The 22053-nt window shown below is 43.9% G+C and overlaps 3 protein-coding genes across 4 annotated transcripts in view; all 3 read right to left on the bottom strand.

Annotated features, from left to right (window-relative positions):
* Positions 1-5910, bottom strand: part of LOC139423200 (DEAD (Asp-Glu-Ala-Asp) box polypeptide 10) — a 62998-nt gene extending 57088 nt beyond the window's left edge. The window contains exons 1-8 of one of the 2 annotated variants that reach the window (XM_071174929.1): positions 5576-5910; positions 4672-4732; positions 4454-4584; positions 4161-4319; positions 3894-4014; positions 3484-3673; positions 1072-1198; positions 792-954 (exon numbers count right to left, since the gene is read on the bottom strand). In XM_071174929.1, the coding sequence (XP_071031030.1) occupies positions 792-954; positions 1072-1198; positions 3484-3673; positions 3894-4014; positions 4161-4319; positions 4454-4584; positions 4672-4732; positions 5576-5791 (1168 nt within the window). In that variant the 5' untranslated portion in view covers positions 5792-5910. The remainder of the gene's footprint in view (positions 1-791; positions 955-1071; positions 1199-3483; positions 3674-3893; positions 4015-4160; positions 4320-4453; positions 4585-4671; positions 4733-5575) is intronic. The other variant, XM_071174930.1, reaches the window with a different exon arrangement.
* Positions 5911-6096: 186 nt separating this feature from the next.
* On the bottom strand, positions 6097-14697 carry LOC139423201 (centromere/kinetochore protein zw10 homolog). The gene is made up of 15 exons (XM_071174931.1): positions 14515-14697; positions 12532-12666; positions 12255-12356; positions 11802-12039; positions 11071-11223; positions 10611-10805; positions 10166-10317; positions 9452-9634; positions 8955-9184; positions 8751-8822; positions 8497-8666; positions 8147-8277; positions 7519-7650; positions 7185-7387; positions 6097-7016 (listed from the first exon to the last, which is right to left on the bottom strand). The coding sequence occupies exons 1-15, from the start codon at positions 14617-14619 to the stop codon at positions 6890-6892; spliced, it is 2328 nt and encodes a 775-aa protein (XP_071031032.1). The 5' UTR covers positions 14620-14697; the 3' UTR covers positions 6097-6889.
* A 3379-nt stretch (positions 14698-18076) lies between these two features.
* On the bottom strand, positions 18077-20054 carry LOC139423202 (G protein-activated inward rectifier potassium channel 4-like). The gene is made up of 3 exons (XM_071174933.1): positions 19811-20054; positions 18425-19640; positions 18077-18273 (listed from the first exon to the last, which is right to left on the bottom strand). Exons 1-3 carry the CDS (start codon positions 19997-19999, stop codon positions 18077-18079), a joined length of 1602 nt encoding a protein of 533 aa, XP_071031034.1. The 5' UTR covers positions 20000-20054.
* Positions 20055-22053: the final 1999 nt, after the last annotated feature.

Consider the following 22053-nt stretch of genomic DNA (forward strand, 5'->3'; position numbering starts at 1 on the left):
GTAGCATCTCTGTCCCTACTGACTAGAGACATCCAGACAGTCTGTAGAGTAGCATCTCTGTCCCTACTGACTAGAGACATCCAGACAGTCTGTAGAGTAGCATCTCTGTCCCTACTGACTAGAGACATCCAGACAGTCTGTAGAGTAGCATCTCTGTCCCTACTGACTAGAGACATCCAGACAGTCTGTAGAGTAGCATCTCTGTCCCTACTGACTAGAGACATCCAGACAGTCTGTAGAGTAGCATCTCTGTCCCTACTGACTAGAGACATCCAGACAGTCTGTAGAGTAGCATCTCTGTCCCTACTGACTAGAGACATCCAGACAGTCTGTAGAGTAGCATCTCTGTCCCTACTGACTAGAGACATCCAGACAGTCTGTAGAGTAGCATCTCTGTCCCTACTGACTAGAGACATCCAGACAGTCTGTAGAGTAGCATCTCTGTCCCTACTGACTAGAGACATCCAGACAGTCTGTAGAGTAGCATCTCTGTCCCTACTGACTAGAGACATCCAGACAGTCTGTAGAGTAGCATCTCTGTCCCTACTGACTAGAGACATCCAGACAGTCTGTAGAGTAGCATCTCTGTCCCTACTGACTGGAGACATCCAGACAGTCTGTAGAGCAGCATCTCTGTCCCTACTGACTGGAGACATCCAGACAGTCTGTAGAGTAGCATCTCTGTCCCTACTGACTAGAGACATCCAGACAGTCTGTAGAGTAGCATCTCTGTCCCTACTGACTAGAGACATCCAGACAGTCTGTAGAGTAGGCTGCTGATGTGTTAGTACCTAGGCCTCTGGCTGCAATGTCTGTGGCGAAGAGCACAGCATTCTTCTTCTTGATGAAGTCATTGTAGACCTCCACCCTCTTCATCTGCTGTTGCTTCCCATGCAGGGCCAGGATGGGCATGCCCGGACGCAGCCGACAGAACACCCGGAACAGGTATTGCACCTACGGAGGGAGAGAGAGAGAGAAAAATAGGCTTCATGTTTGCAGCCAAGACTACGACTAGACCGTGAAGCGATAAGCCTAATGGAGGAACGTTTGCACAAACTAGCGAAGCCTCACCTCTTTGCAACAGGCGAAGAAGACAATGACTTTCTTCTGCAGGTGGCTCCTGATGAAGGAGAAGAGCATGTTGACTTTCTGGTGCAGCTCACACACCACGTAGTTCTGCTCCAGCGTGGCCGGCGTGCTGCATGGGGACACAGAAACATGTAGTCTTTTAATTGGTCTCTTTCAGGTCGTTTGTGTTGCACTTGAACTTGTTGCTACTGAGGACAGAGAACTAAGGAATTGTGTGCCTTAAAATAATGTTTAAAGCTGGGGTTGCATTTGATTGTACAGCAGACCTGGGTTCAAAAAGGCAAGAATTTAAATAATTTCAAAAACTTGAGTTGTGCTTGACTGAACTTGCCTTTTGCAATGAGCCAATGGGAAAGTCCCAAAAGTGAAAACCTCATCCACGGCAACCTGGCACTCCAGGCAGGCTAAAGCAAACTCACAAGTATTTGAAATTTCAAATAGTAGGCTATATCCAAGGCATGTCTGTTGTGCAGTGCTCCTGCTGTGCTCCTAACAGGTTTCAGGTCAAATGTGGTTTAAAACACTGACGTGCACTGAGGAGCCCTGATAAGGCTGAATCAGAGGAAGCAAAGAGTTCTCTTTCATCTCTCCCATATAACAAAACAGCTTCAACGTCGAGGACAAAGCTATAAAAGCATAAACACTAAACCAGCCTATCAGCAAAGACTCATCGAAAAAGTACAACTGGAGCAAAAAGAAGGAGCATAAAACAAGAGTAGTATGATAAAAAGAAAGTGTCAGCTGGTGCCTCTAAACCTGAATTGAAGTAGCTGACATTCAGATAAAAACAGTCCATGTTAACGGTCGACCCAATTAGCATGCAGACCTGAAAGTGGGAGAGAATCCGCCCTATTAAAATCAGCACCTGGCTGCACAGTGACATGTCATTATTTAGTAGAGCAAGGGACTTCACAGAGCCTCCATGACAGCACTCGTATTTGTTGCATGTCCCGGCCCACTTTTACCTCCCCTGAATTCATACCACATACTGGATGTCAGTTTGTCCAAACACACTACATGAACAAACGTTTGTGGACACCTGCTCGATGAACATCTCATTCCAAAATCATGGGCATTAATATGGAGTTGATCCCCCCTTTCTTGCTATAACAGCCTCCACTCTTCTGGGAAGGCTTTCCACTAGATGTTGGAACATTGCTGCAGGGACTCGCTTCCATTCAGCCACAAGCATTAGTGAGGTCGGGCACTGATGTTGGGCGATTAGGTCTGGCTCGAAGTCGGCATTCCAATTTATCCCAAAGGTGTTTGATGGGGTTGCGGTTAGGTCTCTGCTTAGGCCAGTCAAGTTCTTCCACACTGATCTCGACAAACCATTTCTGTATGGACCTCGATTTGTGCACGGGGGCATTGTCACACTGAAACAGTAAAATGGCCTTCCCCAAACTGTTGCCACAAAGTTGGAAGCACAGAATCGTCTAGAACATAATTATATGGTGTAGAGTTAATATTTCCCTTCAGTCCTAGCCCGAACCATAAAAACAGCCCCAGACCATTATTCCTCCTCCACCAAGCATTACAGTTGGTACTATGCATTGGGGTAGGTAGCGCAAAACCCAGTTTAGTCTGTCGGACTGCCAGATGGTGAAGCGTGATTCATCACTCCAGAGAACGCATTTCCAATGCCCCAGAGTTCAATGGTCTGCCATGGAAACCCATTTCATGAAGCTCCCGACGAACAGTTCTTGTGCTGATGTTGCTTCCAGAGGCAGTTAGGAACTCGTTAGTGAGTGTTGCAACCGAGGACAGACGATTTTTACGCTTAAGCACTCAGCGATCCCGTTCTGTGAGCTTGTGTGGCCTACCACTTCACGGCTGAGCCGTTGTTGATCCTAGAAGTTTCCACTATACAAAAACAGCACTTACAGTTGACTGGGCCAGCAGGGCAGAAATTTGATGAACTGACTTGCTGGAAAGGCGGCATCCTATGACAGTGCCTCGTTGAAAGTCACAGAGCTTAAGGCCATTCTACTGCCAACATTTGTCTATGGAGATTGCATGGCTGTGTGATTAATTGTACAAAACTGTCAGCAACGGTTGTGGCTGAAATAGCTAAATCCACTAATTTGAAGGCGTGTCCACATACACTATATATACAAAAGTATAAGCAATCAATGTAAGCTCCCTGCAATTGCTAAGTAATAACATTCACATGACCTAACAGTGGCTTAGGAGACTCACTGAAATCCCAACAGAATTCAAACATCACCCTGCACAATCATTTTTAACTGTGATATCATGTATCATTTCCAGAGTTCATAGAAATCCAAGTGACGTTAACACCAACTGACAGATTTGTAAACGCTAAGACTAAGAGTCTACAGACACAGGACTATAGTGGCATTGTTGTGGTGTGTGATATAATAGAGCCCCTACCTGAACTTGGCCTTCTCGTGCACCCAGACGTACTCTGGGTCTTTGAGGCTGAGGCGGGCCAGGTCTTTCACTGACTTGGTCTGTGTGGCTGAGAACAGCAGTGTCTGACGGGTCTTGGGGAGGTTCTCCACTATGGCGTTGATAGTGTCGGCAAAACCCATGTCCAGGATACGATCCGCCTCATCCAAAACTAAAAAGAATTAAAATCACATGATGTCAACCATGTCAGAAATCCATATTTTTTTTAACCAATGATCTGACTACAGATCAAAACAAACAGAGCTACTAAATCAAAGTTGCTTAACATTAACAGTATGAATTTAAAATGCCCATAAACAACTGAGCTCATACCACAGTGAAACTATTTTTATGATGGCCTAGTAGCTAAGGGGTAACTCTACCGCATGTACCTAGCATGTGCAGATCGGAGGCGTGGAACGCAGCAGTCTCGTCCATGTGCTGGAGCAGGCGTCCTGGCGTGCAGATGATGATGTTGGTGCGGTGGATCTTCTCAGACTCATTTTTCAGGTCCTACAAAAAACCATACCACAGAGGTTACACTCTGGAATCCAACATAATAACCAGGCACAAACCTTTCATTTCAAACAACACCAACAGGTGTCAAAACCAACATGAAATTAACTGCCAATACCGGCACTTGAAAGTAAATAAAGTACCTTTCCGCCAATGATGAGGCCGGCAGAGAACTCGTGGTTCTTGCCCACTTTACGGAGTACTTCGAAGGTCTGATAGGCCAGCTCTCGTGTCGGGGAGATGATGAGGGCCCCCAGGCCATCCATGGCTGTCCACTGCTGACGATACAAACACTCCAATACCTGGAAATAACACCAACACGTGTGAACAGCAATGACACATCAATAGCCTCAAATAATGGATGCACACTGCATCTGCCTTCATATCAGCTCGCAATATTGCACAGCTATACAGTAGAAAACAATTGGGTACTCACAGGAATGAGAAAGGCCAGTGTTTTTCCAGAGCCCGTCTTTGCAGCACCCAGAACATCTTTACCTTGCAACGCAAAGCCAATGGTCTGTCTCTGTATTTCTGTGGGCTGACGATACTGTGCTTCCATCAGACCTGGAGTAAACAACAAAGCTGTCAATGGCATGTTGGTCCATATTGCATGGCACAGTCAAGGTAATTTCATAACCAATTGATATTTACCTCGCAGGGTATTCTTTGAGATGGGGAAATCTGAAAACCTCTCAGCATCCTTGGCATTTATCTAGATGACAAAGGTGTTAGTTTATCTCTCTCACACACACTGAAGAGTAATATAATGAAATCATTGTCAAGAGAAATAATTTAGCTAACATTACAATATAAACGTTACCTAGCCTAGGAAATCGTGAAATGTCTTACAGGACAGGAGATTGCTTTGATAAAACTGAAAACGTGATAGCCTATTTGCAGTTCTTGTGCCGTTTGTGGCGATGCTTTCCATTGCATGTACAGCATAGCCATGCAGATTTACATAGAAAAAACCTAAACGTCACTTGTCAGTCATCAATATTGAATACAATTATTTGGGCGGCAGGTAGCCAAGTGGTTAGATCGAATCTCCGAGCTGACAAGGTAAAAAGAAGAATCTGTCGTTCTGCCCCTGAACAAGGCAGTTACAGAGGTAGGCCGTCATTGTACATAAGAAATTGTTCTTAATTAACTGACTTGCCTAGTTAAATAACTGAAGGAATGTGCACAGAAGTACATGCACGCGATTCATAACATTAGTCTAGCATGTGTTTACATGGATGGTTTTGCGCATGTGATAGAAATAACAGTACTGGCAGTACATATCTTTGGTAACGTTACTGGCACTCAAAAATCGGGCAAATCATTTCCTGTGGATATTTTACCTCACATTTTGACCAGCTGAAGGACCAACCGCACAGACAACGACTAAAGTGTATTTTACTCAACATTCTGACCTGTGAAGAAACTTACGTTTTTGCATTGTTTTGTTTCAGACTAATGTTATACCATGAATTGGTATCGGTCTGATTTATTAGGCAATTATCTAGCCATCTAGCCTCGCCCAACTTCGTAGGCTAAAACAAACGTTGCTTACCTCGTTATATTTGTTGACAAGCCTTTGAATAGCTTCTTTCTCCACCTGCCATTCAGGTCTCCTTTTCTGTCTTTTCTCTTGTTTAACTCGTGTTTTCGTCTTGTTGTATTTCTTCTTCCATCGCTCGAAGTTCTTCACCGGATCAATAGTGTCGGTTGGGTTTTTCTTTCTTGTTTTTTTATTGAGGGACATGTTTGGTCGTTTGCCCTTCTCCATGGTTAAATAAACCAATTCAAGAATGTTTTAAAAATAAATATTTGGTGATTCAGCTAAACCGCATGTAAACGCTGGCGCACAAGCATGTAGACGCATAAATATGACGTCAACGCAAGCCGGAAATTTCCACATGGGGCGTAGTTCAACAAAAACGGATCAAATGAGCTATTACGCCGGAAACAGTTTACTCCAAACGCTGTTGAATTCCGTTTTTTTCTTAAACGGAAGTTGTAGTAGTTCAGTCGTTGTTCTTCAGGAAAAAATAGTGGAATAAGTTGAAAGAAACGCAGACTTCACTCCACTTCTTAGCATGGAAGAATCAATCATTTATAGATGTGAACTTCACGCCAAACACGTCGCAGACTATATGGATTGAAATGACAATGAGTAGAAACCATAAAATGTAAATTTACTACAACTTCCATTGACCAACACAACAGTTTGTCACGCTGATGAGGGTTGAGTAAATTATTTGTTGCAACATTTTTGCAACAGACGAAAAGTTTTTCAACTTAATGAATACTACCCTAGCTTGTTGAATTTGATAGGAAATTATAATTTATCGCATAACTAAAATATACATTAACTGATAGATGTACCGGTTGCTCCATGTAGCTACCAGCACTTCTTCAACCATATTCCTGCATTATCAACTCACAATGTAATTTCTAAGTACACAACAAAAAAAATCCAAGCACGTAACATTAAGAAAAATAGTAAAGCATTTGGATTATCATGGTAGAAGAGACATGTAGAAATGTCCCATCTGAACGTTTCAGTTCACATAGTGCTCATTCAGAATGCAGTTTCAGGTACAAATAACTTTATGAAATATTGGAGAAAGAAAACACAGTTTCATGAAAGGCAATAGCCCTAGCCTTTTGCAGTAATGTGGTAGAGCTTGTCCTCATTGCATTAATGGCTTTGCTGAAAGTAGAAGCGTTATTGGGATTTTAAAACAGCAGTTTATATGCCACAGTTATCGTATACAATGGCATATATTGCATTTAAGTTCACAACTAGGCATTAAGATATTAATGAACACTTTTCCACAGCAGTGAAGGAAAGTGCTGTGCATATTAGGGTTGTTTGTTGGAATCAAAAGTCTTTGATTTTGCTGAGAGCCACCGCCCGCCTCTCAGTGTTCTGGAACAAAGCTCGAATCAGGCTTTTCATCTCGGAACTACAGAACTCCAGTGCCAGAGGTCCTTTGCCCTCCGCCCACCTTCAGACAGGAAACAAAGACAAATCAGAGTACTCAGTGGTATACCAATAAAACGACAACCACAATTCCAAAAGTGTACACACGACCACTATAGATACATTTACTTTTTTATGATGATGAAAATGAAATCGCTTTAATGGTGATTTGAGAAGCTCCCTTTTTTTGTACCTGTCGACTATCTCCTGCAGGTTAGCTCGCAGCACTATGACCAGCTCCTTGAAGGTGATCCACTTTGTCACGTACACGGATACCTCCTCCTGGTACTTCTTGTTCTTGCTCTCCTCAGGCAGAGGAATGAACACCAGGGGTCCTTCCTCGATAATAGTCTGACAGAGGATGTGTAGGTGCTCCCCATCTTCAGTGGAGATATCCTAGAGGAGCAAATTGCATAGAAACCATAGGATGAGGAAGACCACTCATTCAACCAAGATGAACAATAATGTGCCCTCTGTAAAATCATGGAGAAAACAAGTCACATGATCAAATGAGAACCTGCCCTCACCTCCAGCATCATGATTTTGGCAATCAGCTCTGAGATGGCAGTGTTGAGTAGAGTCCCTATGGCTTTACAGTATATGTTGACTGGTAGAACATCTTGCCAGACTGTGCCCAGCCTCTTCAGCTGATGGATGACCTGCAAATGAAACAAGTCATTTTCAGTGATGGAACAGTGACCACATCCTGTAATAATTCTAACTGTGCATTTGATACAAGCCAAGCATTTCTAACTTTTGATCTGAAGCTTAAAGAGATAGTTCAGCCAAAAGTTGTTTGGGGCAAATTCCTCTTACCTTGAGTTGTCTTGTAGGCCAGTAGTGACAACATCCACAATCATCCGTTGTTTACTTTTGCCACAGGCACGAGTTAGTATAATTAGCATCGTCCCAACAATTGATGGCCTCCTGCTATGCTAATCATGCTTCCTTCAAAGTTTGATCAAAACATAAATTTCCCCTGAACTATCCCTTTAACTGATGCTTAACTCACCATTCTAGAATCTTTGATAGTTGCCATTTGAGACAACTTCTTTGAAAATACTGGAGATCTAATGCCATATTTATGGCTACAGTCATCATATGAACAATTGTAGATCTCTTTCAGCTATACTGCTGGTTCACTTGAACACCGACCTGCCTGACAGCCTTGCTGGCTGCGGAGTAGTTCTCCTCGTCATCCAGGTTGGAGAAGTTGCGTGCCGTGGAGAGACGCTCCAGCATCTCTGCTCTCTGGACGTTCAGCTGGGCCAGGAAGCACTGAGCGCCTGGGGAACACAGCTACAGAGTCAGATAGCTAGAAAGGTATTCTCCTTTCACCAAAACTGGAGTTGGGATGTCTCTAGAAGATGATTTGTCTCAAATCTCCCTGGTCTCATCATCCTTTTTGGAAATAAAAACAACAGCAGTTCAACCCCCACAAAAGCCCATCAGGAGTGTAGCCATTTTAATGCTCGGCAAGCCATGGGACACGCTCATTCCCTTACCCAGTTTCCTGAAGCCGGGCACCAGGTCCACGAAGGTGGCAGCGCCCTCGCTGAGGGGGTCGGGCAGGTGTGGCCTGAACTGGTGGCCGAGGGTGAGCAGGTGGTGGGCGATGTACATGCAATTGTTGTGCTGGATGGCTGCCAGGTGGGGGAACTTGAGTAGGTTCCCTCTGGAGAGCAGACACAGAGAGAAGTCAGTGAGACAGACGGTCTCGGGGGGAAACGTTAATATAGTATAAATTAACTATACTCACTTATGGTATGTAGGCACAACATCATAGAACAGCTGGAATATATTCCGCACCGTGAAGAACAGTTGGGTAGCACTTCGAGGGACAAATGAGGGGGGGGGGGTGTGTCATCTTTGCAAAACTAAAAACTTCAGGGAAACACTGGGCTAAAGCTGAAGAGTTATTAATATTATGTCATCATGTGCAGTGGGTAACATGAGAGCGTACCATTGGCTGGAGCTGCCCACGGCCTCGGACAGCGTGTGCAGGGCCAGCTCCATCAGCTGCTGCACCGACTCGCTGATGCGACACACAGGCAGGCACAGCGTCAGTGCACCCAGCTGCTTCTCGTTCTCCAACCGGGGCGCCTCAAGCTTCTTGGCCTTCTGCTTGCCCTTGTTGTCTCCAGAGCCTGGGCTGGGTAGCTTGGGGACTGATTGCTTAGAATCTGGTGTGATCTGTTGTCAGGAAGTGATGTTAGAAGTACAGTCAAGTCCAACCTCTGTGCATTTACCTGCAGTGCAAGATACAAAGCAGTTCACCTGTCCTAGTTGTGTTCATTTTCTCTGGGTATCTTTAGGTTCTGATTTAGTGCATGCATTCACATGTTGCAGTGGCAAGAAACCACATACTGTACATCTAGAGTCATCTGTGTGACTGTGTACCTAATAAATAGAAACCACACAGATAAGACCATGGATAGACTGTAGGAGAACATCACACACTTTGACGGTGTTGTGCATCTCAGAGGTCATCAGCTTGCGTGCCGCCACAATCACGTCTTTGCATTTCTTGCTGGCAAAGTGGCAGTTGATGTCCCGGGCGTACTTGAGCAGCTCGGTGGCGTCTCCCCTGAGGTACTGCATCTCCTTCAGGGACTTCTCAAACTCCTCAGTCTCTTTGATCACCTGGGGGTGAGAACGTACAGGGTGGTATGAATGACAAAATGAAAAGTCTCCTTTCTAGCACGTCTTTGCAGCTAATGTTCTTTACATAGTCTATATCAAGTTATTCATTTGAAAAATATAGTTATTTGTATCTCTTCAATAAAACCAACAGGAACAAACTGCATTGCTTCATCAATTCTGACATTTTGCATGGCAAAATGCAAAGATTGTCTAATTTGTCACATATCTGCTGACGAGGGGAAAAAAGTTGGTTGACGTGTGGCTTGATTGAGCCATTTTATGCAGTAAATGTGGAGATTGGTTGAAATGGGGAGCCCTCTTTTTGTACTGCTGTGATGAGTCAGTTATATGCAATAATATTGTGAGAATTTTGCTATTTGATTCGGAAATAGTGTGGTCATTGGTCAAATTTACAAGCCTTTGCATAATATGCGGGGAATTGTTGATTTTGAGACAAAAATTCTGATCTCAGAATCCTGGAGGGACTGATAAGGGTGTATTCAGAGTACGTGGTTAGCCTTTGATACATACCACACTGTACTGTTCAAGCTGACTGCTATTGGTTGGGATGGAGTGCAGGAGGCACTCATGGATGATGCAATGAGACATCTCCTGCCATACCAGGTCTCCCAGTATGACAGACACTTTTCTCCTGCCAACTGATACATCTGCAACGGATACGTCTGCAAAGCAAAACAAAAGAGACGCATCGTTATAGTGCCAATGGCACAGCTCTAAAATGGCGGCTGGCATATCAACTCCTTTCATATTTGCTGTGACCACAGGATATTTTTTAGTTCAATTGAAACGCAATAATCCTTCTAAACAAGAGACCATGGGGCCAGTTTCCCAGATACAGATAAAGCCTAGTCTTGGGACTAAAAAGCATGACCAATGGAGATTCTCCATTAAAATACTGTAGCTTTTTAGTCTCGGACTAGGCTTAATCTGTGTGTGGGGAACCAGGAGTGCCTACCTAGCAGGTGTGTGTGTAGGGTCTTGAGTACCACCAGGACTTTGGTGTAGACCTGCGAGGGACTTGGGTGCTCCTCGGGGGTCTCGGCACACTGGAGAGAGAGTAGGATGCCCTCGCCTTGCTGCTCCGACACATCCACGTTCAGAGAGGGGTACGTAATCAGGGGCTTCAGCAGGTACTTCAGCAGCACCTGGCCTAGAGCGGGGAGAGGCTGGCTGTCTCATGATGGACTAACAGGATGCTATGGAAGCAGCCTCGCAGTGTATGTACAGAACAGAGGCGGTCCACATTGTTAAAACTCAATAGTCTGATTAATACAAACAGAAAATCATCCTTATTCAAATAATAAGGGGGTATTTCACAAGGTGGTTTCAACAAGTTCAACTTCAATAAAATGTAGTCAGCTTTAGAGTAAAACATTTATTTTAAATGTTTTAATTGACTGGACACTGGGTCTTACTGAAGAGTTTGATCTTGTGTTGGAGTTCCCCTTGGATGGCCAGGGCCTGGAGGATACAGGAAAGCAGAGGGGGAGGGCTCTGCTGGGGCTCCTTGGTCCCGCCTAGGGTCAGCTGGAGCTCCATCTTCAGGAACGACTTCATCCCCGTCGACTCTGAGGACAGATGGACACACAATCAGTGTCTGTGGTGGCATAACACAGTACCACTGTTCACCTGAGTTAACATGAATCAAGCAGGGCTGGGAATTGCCAGGGACCTCAAGACACGATATTATCACAATAAGTTAGGTGCCGATACGATATGTATTTCGATATTGTGATTTTATTGCGATTCGATGTTCCAAACATATTGCTCACCATATGTCTGCTGTATAGGGACAAGAGAGCCATGAGAAACCAGTTTTGATCAGTCATGGAAATAAATGATTGGCTTCTTATTTAAAAAGAAGAAGATGGATAACAAGCTATGCAGGTATAGCCAACTAGCGAAAAAATCATAATTGGATATTGTCGAAACGATACTATATAATATCCAAACATGTAACAATTGATTACCATGCTATATCCCCAACTGATACCCCTCAGGCAACTTACTTATCCTCAATACAAGTGCCCTAGAATGGCTACCTGCTACTTACTAACATCGCATGGTCAATAAATTAAGCCGTGTGCTTAGGAGGCCAAGCATCAGACCAGGGTCCCCCACACAATGTCTGGGAGAGTCTTTTTACCTTTGGAAGGAGGCAGTTTCCAGACAGCCAGTCTCTTCCACTCATCCCCCAGATGGTAGATGAGGTTCTCCCTCTGGACAGTGAGCTCTGAGCTGAGGGCTCTCAGCAGGGGCAGCTCAGAGCCTTTCCACGCCTTCAGAGCGTCTGCACTGTGCCGGGCCTTTTCTAACTGCGTGGCCGAAATGACATACTTCTTCTCCAGTAGGGCTTTGTGAAACTCCTCCATTGCAATGTGAAACTAAATCGACAACAGAAAGACATGTAAATACGCTTTGACATGTACCAATATTATTGACGATCATCCCAAATTCGTGTCTTGGGCCAGGTACACAGGGACCGAACTCAAGCGCTAAATCTGTGCATTATTATAAATTACATTCAGTTGAAACAGGGCCATGTGTAGATATCAGTGGGGACCATATTGGAGCTACAGTTAGGAGGGATGTAGGCTACCTCTTCTAGGTGCCTGAGCATGGCAATGACAGTAGTGTTTCTCTCCAGCTGCTGCTTCAGCTTGGCATGTTCCGTCACAGCTGTATGTAGATTATGCTGCACCTGTATACACACACACACACACACACACACACACACACACACACACACACACACACACACACACACACACACACACACACACACACACACACACACACACAGTCAACAGTAGATCTCTGCCAACTGTCAAAAACACAAAGCGAACCATGACCCATGAGTAGTTAGTGAAGCTTACCTCTGTCTCAATGCAGCTTTTGAGGATGTCAATTTCTTTAGAGACCTCTTCGGCCTGTCCCATAAGTGCCTCTGCCCCCTGCATGCTAGGTAGGAACTCATTGTACCTCTTGTTAATAATGTCACATACCTCTTCCTATGGAAGAAACGCAGATGGTGAGATTGAGGGAAAGAATCAAAGTGTGAGGCAAAGACGAGAAGAGTCAAAGCTATACAACATTGCATAAATATACCCCTGGTAAAAAAAGAGGCACAATACAGTATTTTTCAATTTGGGCAGAGTACGTAGGCACTACCATGACACGTCATTGAACAGTGAACAGTGGTGTCTAGGTAGAATGGTCACGAGTGATCAAAAGTTGTATAGTGTGCGAGAGTAAACTAGTAACCTAGCTTCTTACTAAGCTAGCTTGTTCAGAACACATTGCTAGACAAGTGCTTAGTAAGGCGCTAGTGTGGCTAGCTAGGTAGGTACAGCTACTTCTGACATGATCCTCATCTGTAACGTTATAGCTACTAGTTTGTAACTAGCTAGTAACTTTAGTGTAGTCAACTAGACGTGTGTGTCGTGAACAAGAGTGTGAGCAACAGTGGAATTGGTGGTTCGCCTTAAAAATAAAAGCTGGTGTTGAGGATATATTGGCACGGGTGTTACGCCCAAGACAAATAATAATTTACATTTTCATTGAAAACGTTATTTGTATTAATTTATCCATAATATTTCATCTTTCCACAAGATATAGTCCCGACACAAATCTAGGGTTGCTACCCAAGCCAGCTGGTCGTTGGTTCTTTCAGTTCGGTTGCCAGAGATGTAGCCGATGTGAAATGGCTAGCTAGTTAGTGGTGGTGGGCGCTAGTGCCGTTTCAATCTGTGACGTCACTTGCTCTGAGACCTTGAGGTAGTGGTTCCCCTTGCTCTGCAATAAGGTGATAAGGTGGACAGATCGAGTGAAAAAAAGCAATTTTCCCACACAACATCTCTCCTTCTCACTAGCACCATTAGTTTCGCTTCTCCACCCGCCATTTTTAAAAAGACTCATTGCCTGCTTGAATTATGCAAAAACGGGCAGCGTTTAGGTCATGTAATTGATTCTGTTGGAAAGGGGAGAAATTGTGCTTTACAATGGTATTGACATTACAGTTGATCTGGAAGTACTACGTTTTTGGTGCGCTAAAATAAGGGCAATTGTTAATTTTATTTTAAATAGGGGCAATTGTACGGACCAAGGCGATGTACGAGTTTACGTTATAGTTCCTACACATCACCTATAGTCAAAATAGGCCTTTTATAGGCTAAGTTAATGAGCAACATCATGCCAATCGCAGGTTGCTCATGTCAGTACTCTAAAACGCAAACGTAGTCTTACGAGTAGTATTCGGCAATAATGACGTGGAGTTTGTGTGCGCGCATTCATTTTAGCGTGTTTTGGGAGTCGAGCAAGAGTTGACAGCAACCACAGTAGTCGGAGTTGACTGTGCACGACTACGGAAATGTTGGACTGGATGACAGTTTCTGTCACAGCTGCGATTGGTTTCCAAATATTCTGGGGCGGGGCTTAGCGAAGGGTCAATTGTGGCATGATTCGATTATTTTTTATACGTTTGCATCTGTTTCAATGGGGACTTTTATTTTGAAGACAACCCGCCGATTCCAGAATTTCCACTATGCTCGCGCTAATGTAATGTTGTTCACCACACAATGGGACACCTAGCTGCCACCAACAAGGCTGTTGGCATCTAGCTAACCATAGTTAGCAGCTAACGTTAGTTAGGCTAACAATTACTTAATAAGACAGCCAATCGGGGTAGTTAGCATAACAATTTAGCAAGACTGTTTCGAACGATGAAACCAAATATTTTAAACGAGTTCGAACGATAAAATCACGTTATATACAATGAGCTAGATAGCTTTGTGTAAAAGTTAGCCGAATGTTTTGATTATTTCGCGGGCTAGGTAACGTTAGCTAAATCGCTTGCTTACCTTAGTTTCTTCTACTTTCCGTGACAGCTTGCTTATTTTACAATTGAGATCTTCTTTTTCAAGTTTACCAGAACTAGCAAGGACTTCTGTCACGAAAGATGCCATAATTGAAGAACAGCTAGCTGGCTAGCACCAAAATCCTTCAGGGCTGTGTGCAGGTTGAAGAAGCCCGCTCACAATAACCAATCAAATCTGCGTTCCACTTCGTTATACGCCCAGCCTAGAGGAGGGTTTGCCAAACTCGGTCCTGTCCCCCTGTTTTTTTGCCCTAGCACTCCACAGCCGACTGAAATAACCAACTCATTATCAAGCTTGGATTATTATTATTTTTAAAGGCTGTTCTGAGGGCAAAAAGGGCTTAGTAAAATGCACAAGGTGCAATTTCGAAATTGGGTAGTGGCTGATTTTGAAAATTTGATTTGATTTGGGTAGTGCATCTTCAGTTTTCCTGTTGTCATGTGTTAGTCATTGCATACCTTAGAGAGCCATCGATAACTTGCAGACATGTCCAGATCGACTAGCCCATGTCAGCGATAGTTTTTTTTAAAACCTAGATTTTGTTGTAATGTTTCATTTACTCGAATACACAGACATGGCAAAATGTATAAAATTGCAAGGAAAAGGGCTTTAAACTGCAAAAATGTCTCCAACAAGAGGGGTGTGAACAGTTTGTCATGAACAGTGCTTGTGCCCATAGATTCCTCAATGCTGGAAGGGGGGCCTGAGTGAAAAAGTTTAGGAACCCCTTGTCTAGACTAGGGCAGAAATATTTCCAAAACTTCAACTACCAAATAATGCTTCCCCTTATGTGAAAGGACTAATATCATGACTTGAGTGTGGAAATGCATTTTCAGTAGAAGTTATACTGAACCAAAAAAGCAATAATGAACAAACCATGGTCCATAGCATGTCAAGTTACAGTATCATTTACAAACAAATTCTTATTTTCAATGACGGCCTAGGACCTTGTTCAGGGGCAGAACAACAGATTTTTACCTTGTCGGGGATTCGATCTGGCAACCTATCGGTTACTAGTCCAATGCTCGAACCACTAGGCTACCTGCCACCCCATCATCATGGTATTGTTCAGTTGTCTTACCTGTGGACAGGTTAGAAACCTGATAAGACACGATGGCCCAACAAATAATGTTGCTACGTGCAAGAAAAATAGGAAATTGGAGGGCTGCTGGTCTGATCCCAGCTATGAATCACTACTGTTGTGCCCTTGAGCAAGGCAAATGGCTCTCCTACCAGGGGTGCTGCACCATGACTGACTGACCCTTTGCATGTCTGGACTGGGAGTGTTAGAAAAAAAAAGAGTATGTTCGAATCAAATTGACAATAATTGATCTATTCTAATCTATTGATAAATCAGCAACTACAGTAGATAATTGGAGAAGAGTTGTACTCTCAAGGGGAGGGCCATTTATGTGATAAAAGCAGCATTTGGCGTATTTCACAACTTTTTCTTGGATATACAGAGCTGGAACCTATTATAAACTATAAATCATGAGTCCCTTTATGTGAAAGGACAAAAATCCAAGTTTAATGTGTCAAAAGGCATATTTGAAAACTGTGGGAGGACACATTTCAAGGCACTGCATAGGACTGATATGTGTAATACATTTGCGTATTAGGATAGAGTACATATAATATAGAAACAGATTTACGACACTGACATCCTTCAAATGTATCACATTTTGAATCATAATGGCCGTATCACTACATCATCATGCATTCATGATCACCATGAAAATACAAGTGACTACAAATAAGGAACAATATTTGTGCAGTACTTAGCACATTATGATTTAAAACAAACAGACTTAAGATGTAACAAGTCTGACAAAAACAAGAGGGGAGCAGGAGACATAATTCTATGATTTAGGAGGTAGCAGTTAACACATAACTACAACTATCCATTATAAACCATAAACTAGACACACAGATAAATAAACAGTATTGTAAAGTAACAACGCATGGAGTCATGGCTGCATACTCATTTCGACACTTAACCAGGATTGGATAACTTCTTTGTAAATCACCCACATGAATGCTGTCACTGTCAACAAAGTTCAAATTATGGTTAAGAGTGTACAGTGTATTCGGTGAGTATTCAGACCCCTTCCCTTTTCCTACATTTTGTTACGTTAAAGCATTATTCTAAAAGTGATTATAAAAAAGAATTAATCAATCTACACACAATACCCCATGACAGAGAGAAAACATGGTTTTAGACATTTTTGCAAATGTATTAAAAATAAAACACATAACACCTTATTTACATAGGTATTCAGACCCTTTGCTATGAGACTCGAAATTGAGCTCAGGTGCATCCTGTTTCCATTGATCATCCTTGATATTTCTATAACTTGGTTGGAGTCCACCCGCAACATGATTTGGAAAGGCACACACCTGTCTATATAAGTTCCCACAGTTGACATTGCATGTCAGAGCAAAAACCAAGCCATGAAATCAAAGGAATTGTGCGTAGAGCTCCGAGACAGGATTGTGTCGAAGGCACAGATCTAGGGAAGGGTACCAAAACCTTTCTGCAGAATTGAAGGTCCCCAAGAACACAGTGGCCTCCATCCTTCTTAAAGTTAAGAATTGGATAACACTAAGACTCTTCCTGGAGCTGGCCGCCCGGCCAAACTGAGCAATCAGGGGAGAAGGGCCTTGAAAACAAAGATTGAACTCTTTGGCCTGAATGCCAAGTGTCACATCTGGAGTAAACCTGGCACCATCCCTACAGTGAAGCATGGTGGTGGCAGCATCATGCTGTGGGGATGTTTTTCAGCAGCAGGGACTGGGAGACTAGTCAGGATCGAGGGAAAGATGAACGGTGCAAAGTACAGAGAGATCCTTGATGAAAACCTGCTCCATGGACCTCAGACTGGGGTGAAGGTTCACCTTCCAACAGGACAACGACCCTAAGCACACAGCCAAGACAACTCAGGAGTGGCGTCAGGACAAGTCTTTGAATGTCTTTGAATGGCCCAGCCAGAGCCTGAACTTGAAACCGATCGAACATCTCTGGAGATACCTGAAAATAGCTATGCCGCGATGGTCCCCATCCAACCTGAGAGCTTGAGAGGATCCGCAGAGGAGAATGGGAGAAACTCCCAAATACTTGTGTGCCAAGCTTGTAGCGTCATACCCAAGAAGACTCTAGGCTGTAATCTTTGTCAAAGGTACTTCAACAAAGTACTTAGTAAAGGGTCTAAATACTTATGTAAATGTGATATTTACAAATTGACAAAAAAACTTTTGCTTTGTCCTTATGGGGTATTGTGTGTAGATTGAGGGGAAAAAAACAATTTAATACATTTTAGAATAAGGCTGTTATGTAACAAAATGTGGAAAAAGTCAAGGGGTCTGAATACTTTCCGAATGCACTGTAGATTAGCATGTCAATGTGTAATTCTTGGAGAATGTTTGTCCACAATATTAGAGACAACAGGAAAGTTAATTTTATGGAGGGAAACCTAGGCATTCACAAGTATTGGCCTTGAAATTCCATTAATACAAGGGCTGTTTGCTCAGTGTGTATAGTACTGATCTAAAAGAGGACCTCGTCTTCTTTTTCATCACTCTTCTCTTTAGCACTAAGGGTGAGGGTATGTACTGGGAAGGTTTTATCAAATGCACCATTGTCCACCCGGTAAGACCCTTTCTCCAGAGACATGCAGGATTCAAATCTGTGGCCCCACAGAATCTCCTCCTCAGTATAGGAAGTTCTGGCTTGGCATGTCATACCTACAACACAAAGGAGACAGCACAGCAAGGCAATTATGAAATGTTTCATCTTTACACATCTAGCTCTTATGCTACAGTTACAGACATGAAGACATTAAAACTTGTTCAAATGATTTGACATATCACATTCTAACATTCAAAGCCAACCAACCTGATGCCTCCACGATTCCCTCCAGAATGATGATGATCTCAAATCTCTCCCTTGTCAGACGCTCAGCCCCTATTTCCCAGAAGGGACTGCTTTCATTGATGACATGGGTGATGGTCTGAGGCTCAACCAACAGAAGCCTGTCTCCTCCGGTATCGTAGCCCAGGTTGATCTCTGACTGCTCCAGTGGTATGAACTCCCCTTCCTTGGTCTGTCTGGACTTAATAAGCTTGGCTCGAATCTTGGCGTCCACCATGTGACTCGCCCTCAGGTCTCCAATGCGGAAGAGAAGGCAGAGTTTCTCGTCACGCTCCGATATGACACAGTGTTTGCTGAAGATCAGAGTCTGGGCCCTTTTCTGAGGCCTGGAGATTTTGACGAACATGCAGCCGACCATGAGGGCGTCAATGATTGAGCCAATGATAGACTGGGCCATGAGGAGAACCACTCCCTCCATGCAGTTGGCCGTCACCAATCTGGAGCCGTAGCCAATGGTCCTCTGGCTCTCCACCGACAGAAGCAGGGCGGAGATGAAACTGTCCACGTTCTCGAAGCACGGCTGCCATTGCGGGTCATGGACGTGGGCCACGTCATCCCTCAGCCAGGCGTCTAGGAAGTAGATCTCTGCGAAGGCCACCCACGTAACAATGTAGCACATGGTAAAGACAAAGAGGAACCAGCGGTACTTCAGGTCCACCAGAGTGGTGAAGATGTCCGAGAGGAAACGGCTCTTGTCCTCGATGGGGCCCAGGTTCACCTGGCACTTCCCGTCTTTGGTGACATAGCGTTGACGCTGCTTGTTGGCGGTACCGTAATTTGGCCTCCCTTCACCTAGAAGTTTGCAGCGCGGCTTGTGGGGCTTGTTCTCACCACTTGTACCTTGGTTGGGGCTATGGGTGCTATCAAAGGGGCCACCAGAAGGAGCACCTGAGTACCACCTGGAGCTGAAGCGCTTGAGGTGGCGTCTGCGGTGAGCATGATGAGCAGTGACAGGCTCCTCTGGCTCCTCAGTGGGAATGATGTACTGGCCGGTGTCTACCTCCCGGCTGATCAATCCTGCAACAACCCTATGCGGGGCTGGGCTCTTGGGATGTGACTGGGGGGATGCAGAGGGGACTAGCTGGGGTGGGAGAGCTGGGAAGTTGTTATTTGTGCTGGGGAAGAGAGAGGCTCTTCTGGAGTGGAGCATCATCACGGCCATGTTGGTTTTTGCTACAACCTAAAAAAATATATATACATATATATATAAATATATCAATTGACTGACTTGTACATTACATACATGATCTACAATGTATTTGTGATGGAAACAGAGTGTCCAGTGTAAACACAACCCACTGAACAATATCCCAAAACACAAATTAATGAAATTGACTCTGCAATAGTTACCTTCTTTGGATATGGGGTAAAGCGCGTTGACTCTGGGGGTGGTCTAGGGTATGCCAGGAGATGTTTGGCTGTGAGAGCCTTTGTTGGGGGAATAGAGTTCCTGCGAGGGGCAATTCTCATAGGACTCCTGTGGTCTCCATTATGGGGCTCGTGTAATGTCACCCTGCTACACATCATGGTGGAAACCATCACAGAGACTACTGTAGATTCCTGTGCTCTGTGTGGCAGCTGAGCTGCCGAGGGCTCAGGAAGTTGATTTCGTGTTCCTGTTGAAGCAATAGAATCTGATTGAGAGTTGTCACACAATTAACAACCACCACCACAGAGGAAAGGGGAGACTAAATGAAACTCTTCCACCAGGCAATACTGGTTGAACTTACTTCCTTTTGTCCTGATAATTTAGTCATACGCTGTATGTGAAATTTGAGGGATTGCTAGAACGTTAAATCCAGCTGTGTGTCAGTGGGTGTATGACAGATCTCTGATACGGAGGGACTTCTTCCACCAGATGGTTACCTCTCCCTCAGTATAATTTCTTACATCACCCCCCCCCCCCCCCCCCCCTCTCATCCCAACCCGATGACCTTTCAGATCATTCTAATGTGACGTGCGTCGTGTGATATCATCGGTCTCTGCTGGATCTAATTAAAAATCCAGGATTATGACTAATCCCTTTAAATTAATCTGGGAACAACCAAGGAGCACGGTGATGGATTTTGAGGAGATTACCGTCTTTCTCGTAGTTACGAGGGTTTTAGGTAATTGTTTTTCCCCAGATGTGGTCAAATAAACCCTGGGCAAGTCTCTATTATTTCTTGCGGTCACTGTTACTGTTTGTGTTGTCACTCTATCCTCTACTGGTCCGCCAAACAGCTCGTAGCAGCAGACGTGCTGCGTGTAGGATTTTGGAACACGTCAATATCGACTCTGACTCCAGAGTGCAGTAGACCATGAACTGCCCAAGGCATTGTAATCAACAGCGCTAATTAAGGCTTGCACTCCGAATGATGTAGAGGAAAATCTAGAGATGTATAATAAACCCTTATCTGTAGAATAGTTGAGATGCGACATTTATGATGTGTCGCTAATGTTTAACAACATCTTCATAAATGTGTTGATTTTACACAGATGGGGCTTCACCAATTCTGAGATGTGTGGCTCATTACTAAAAGTTACATAACTGTAAAAAAAATAAAGTCCCTTTTTCAGTTGTAACCTTACAACAACCTCCATATAACCAGACCAACACGAGAAGGAATTAGCTAGAACAACCAGGGAAACTTTAAAAATACAAACAGAGGAGGAAAGTAGAGGATGGAGGTATGTATGTCTGTACATTAAGGAGAGTCATCACAACTAACTGCCAAAAGAAAGAAACAAACTAAACCATACCTGAATAGAGATGCTAGTATTTGTTCTCAGTTTCAGATCATCTTCCACATGAGATATAACGAGCAGCTATCAACAAAAAAAAAAGAAGCAGGATAGCTTTTTGAGTGGTAAAGCTGGTGCTGTGGTGCCTCTCCGGTGATGTCAAGGCGAACTGGCAGGGCGCCTGCTGTCCAGCTGCGGACCAAAGGCCCCCCCACCCACCCCCACCCCCACCCCCACAGTCCCCCCAGCCATTGGTCTGATCACACAGGGAGGTCAGCTGTTAATCTGCTCGTGAGGTCAGCAGGGCTGGTAAGCTGTGCAGCCAGGAAGTAGTGCAACACCATGGGAAGTGAGAAATAAACAAACACAATGTACAGTGCATTCGGAAAGTATTCAGACCTCTTGACCTTTTCCACATGTTGTTACGTTACAGCCAGGGTTGGGGAGTAACGGATTACATGTTTATTATTTTATTTAACCTTTATTTAACTAGGCAAGTCGATTAAGAACAAATTCTTATTTACAATGACGGCCTATCCTGGCCAAACCCGGACGACGCTGGGCACAATCACGGGCGGATGTGATACATCCTGGACTCGAACCAGGAACTGTAGTGATGCCTCTTGCACCGAGATGCAGTGCCGTAGACTGCTGCGCCCATGTGTGTGTTAACTATTTAACTGTACTAGAATGCTTTAAAGGCTGCTAAAATGTTAAATATCAGTTATAGGTATCGTTTTTTTTTGGCAAGGAAAATATTGGTATCAGCCCAAAATGTAATTGTTAGATGATGATACCTAGCTATATACTTTATTTTGACTAGTTAAATAAAGGTTACACACACACCACACTGACCAAAAAGTTATTTT

This window comes from Oncorhynchus clarkii, chromosome 12 (assembly GCF_045791955.1).
Source record: "Oncorhynchus clarkii lewisi isolate Uvic-CL-2024 chromosome 12, UVic_Ocla_1.0, whole genome shotgun sequence".
Classification (NCBI taxonomy): Eukaryota; Metazoa; Chordata; class Actinopteri; order Salmoniformes; family Salmonidae; genus Oncorhynchus; species Oncorhynchus clarkii.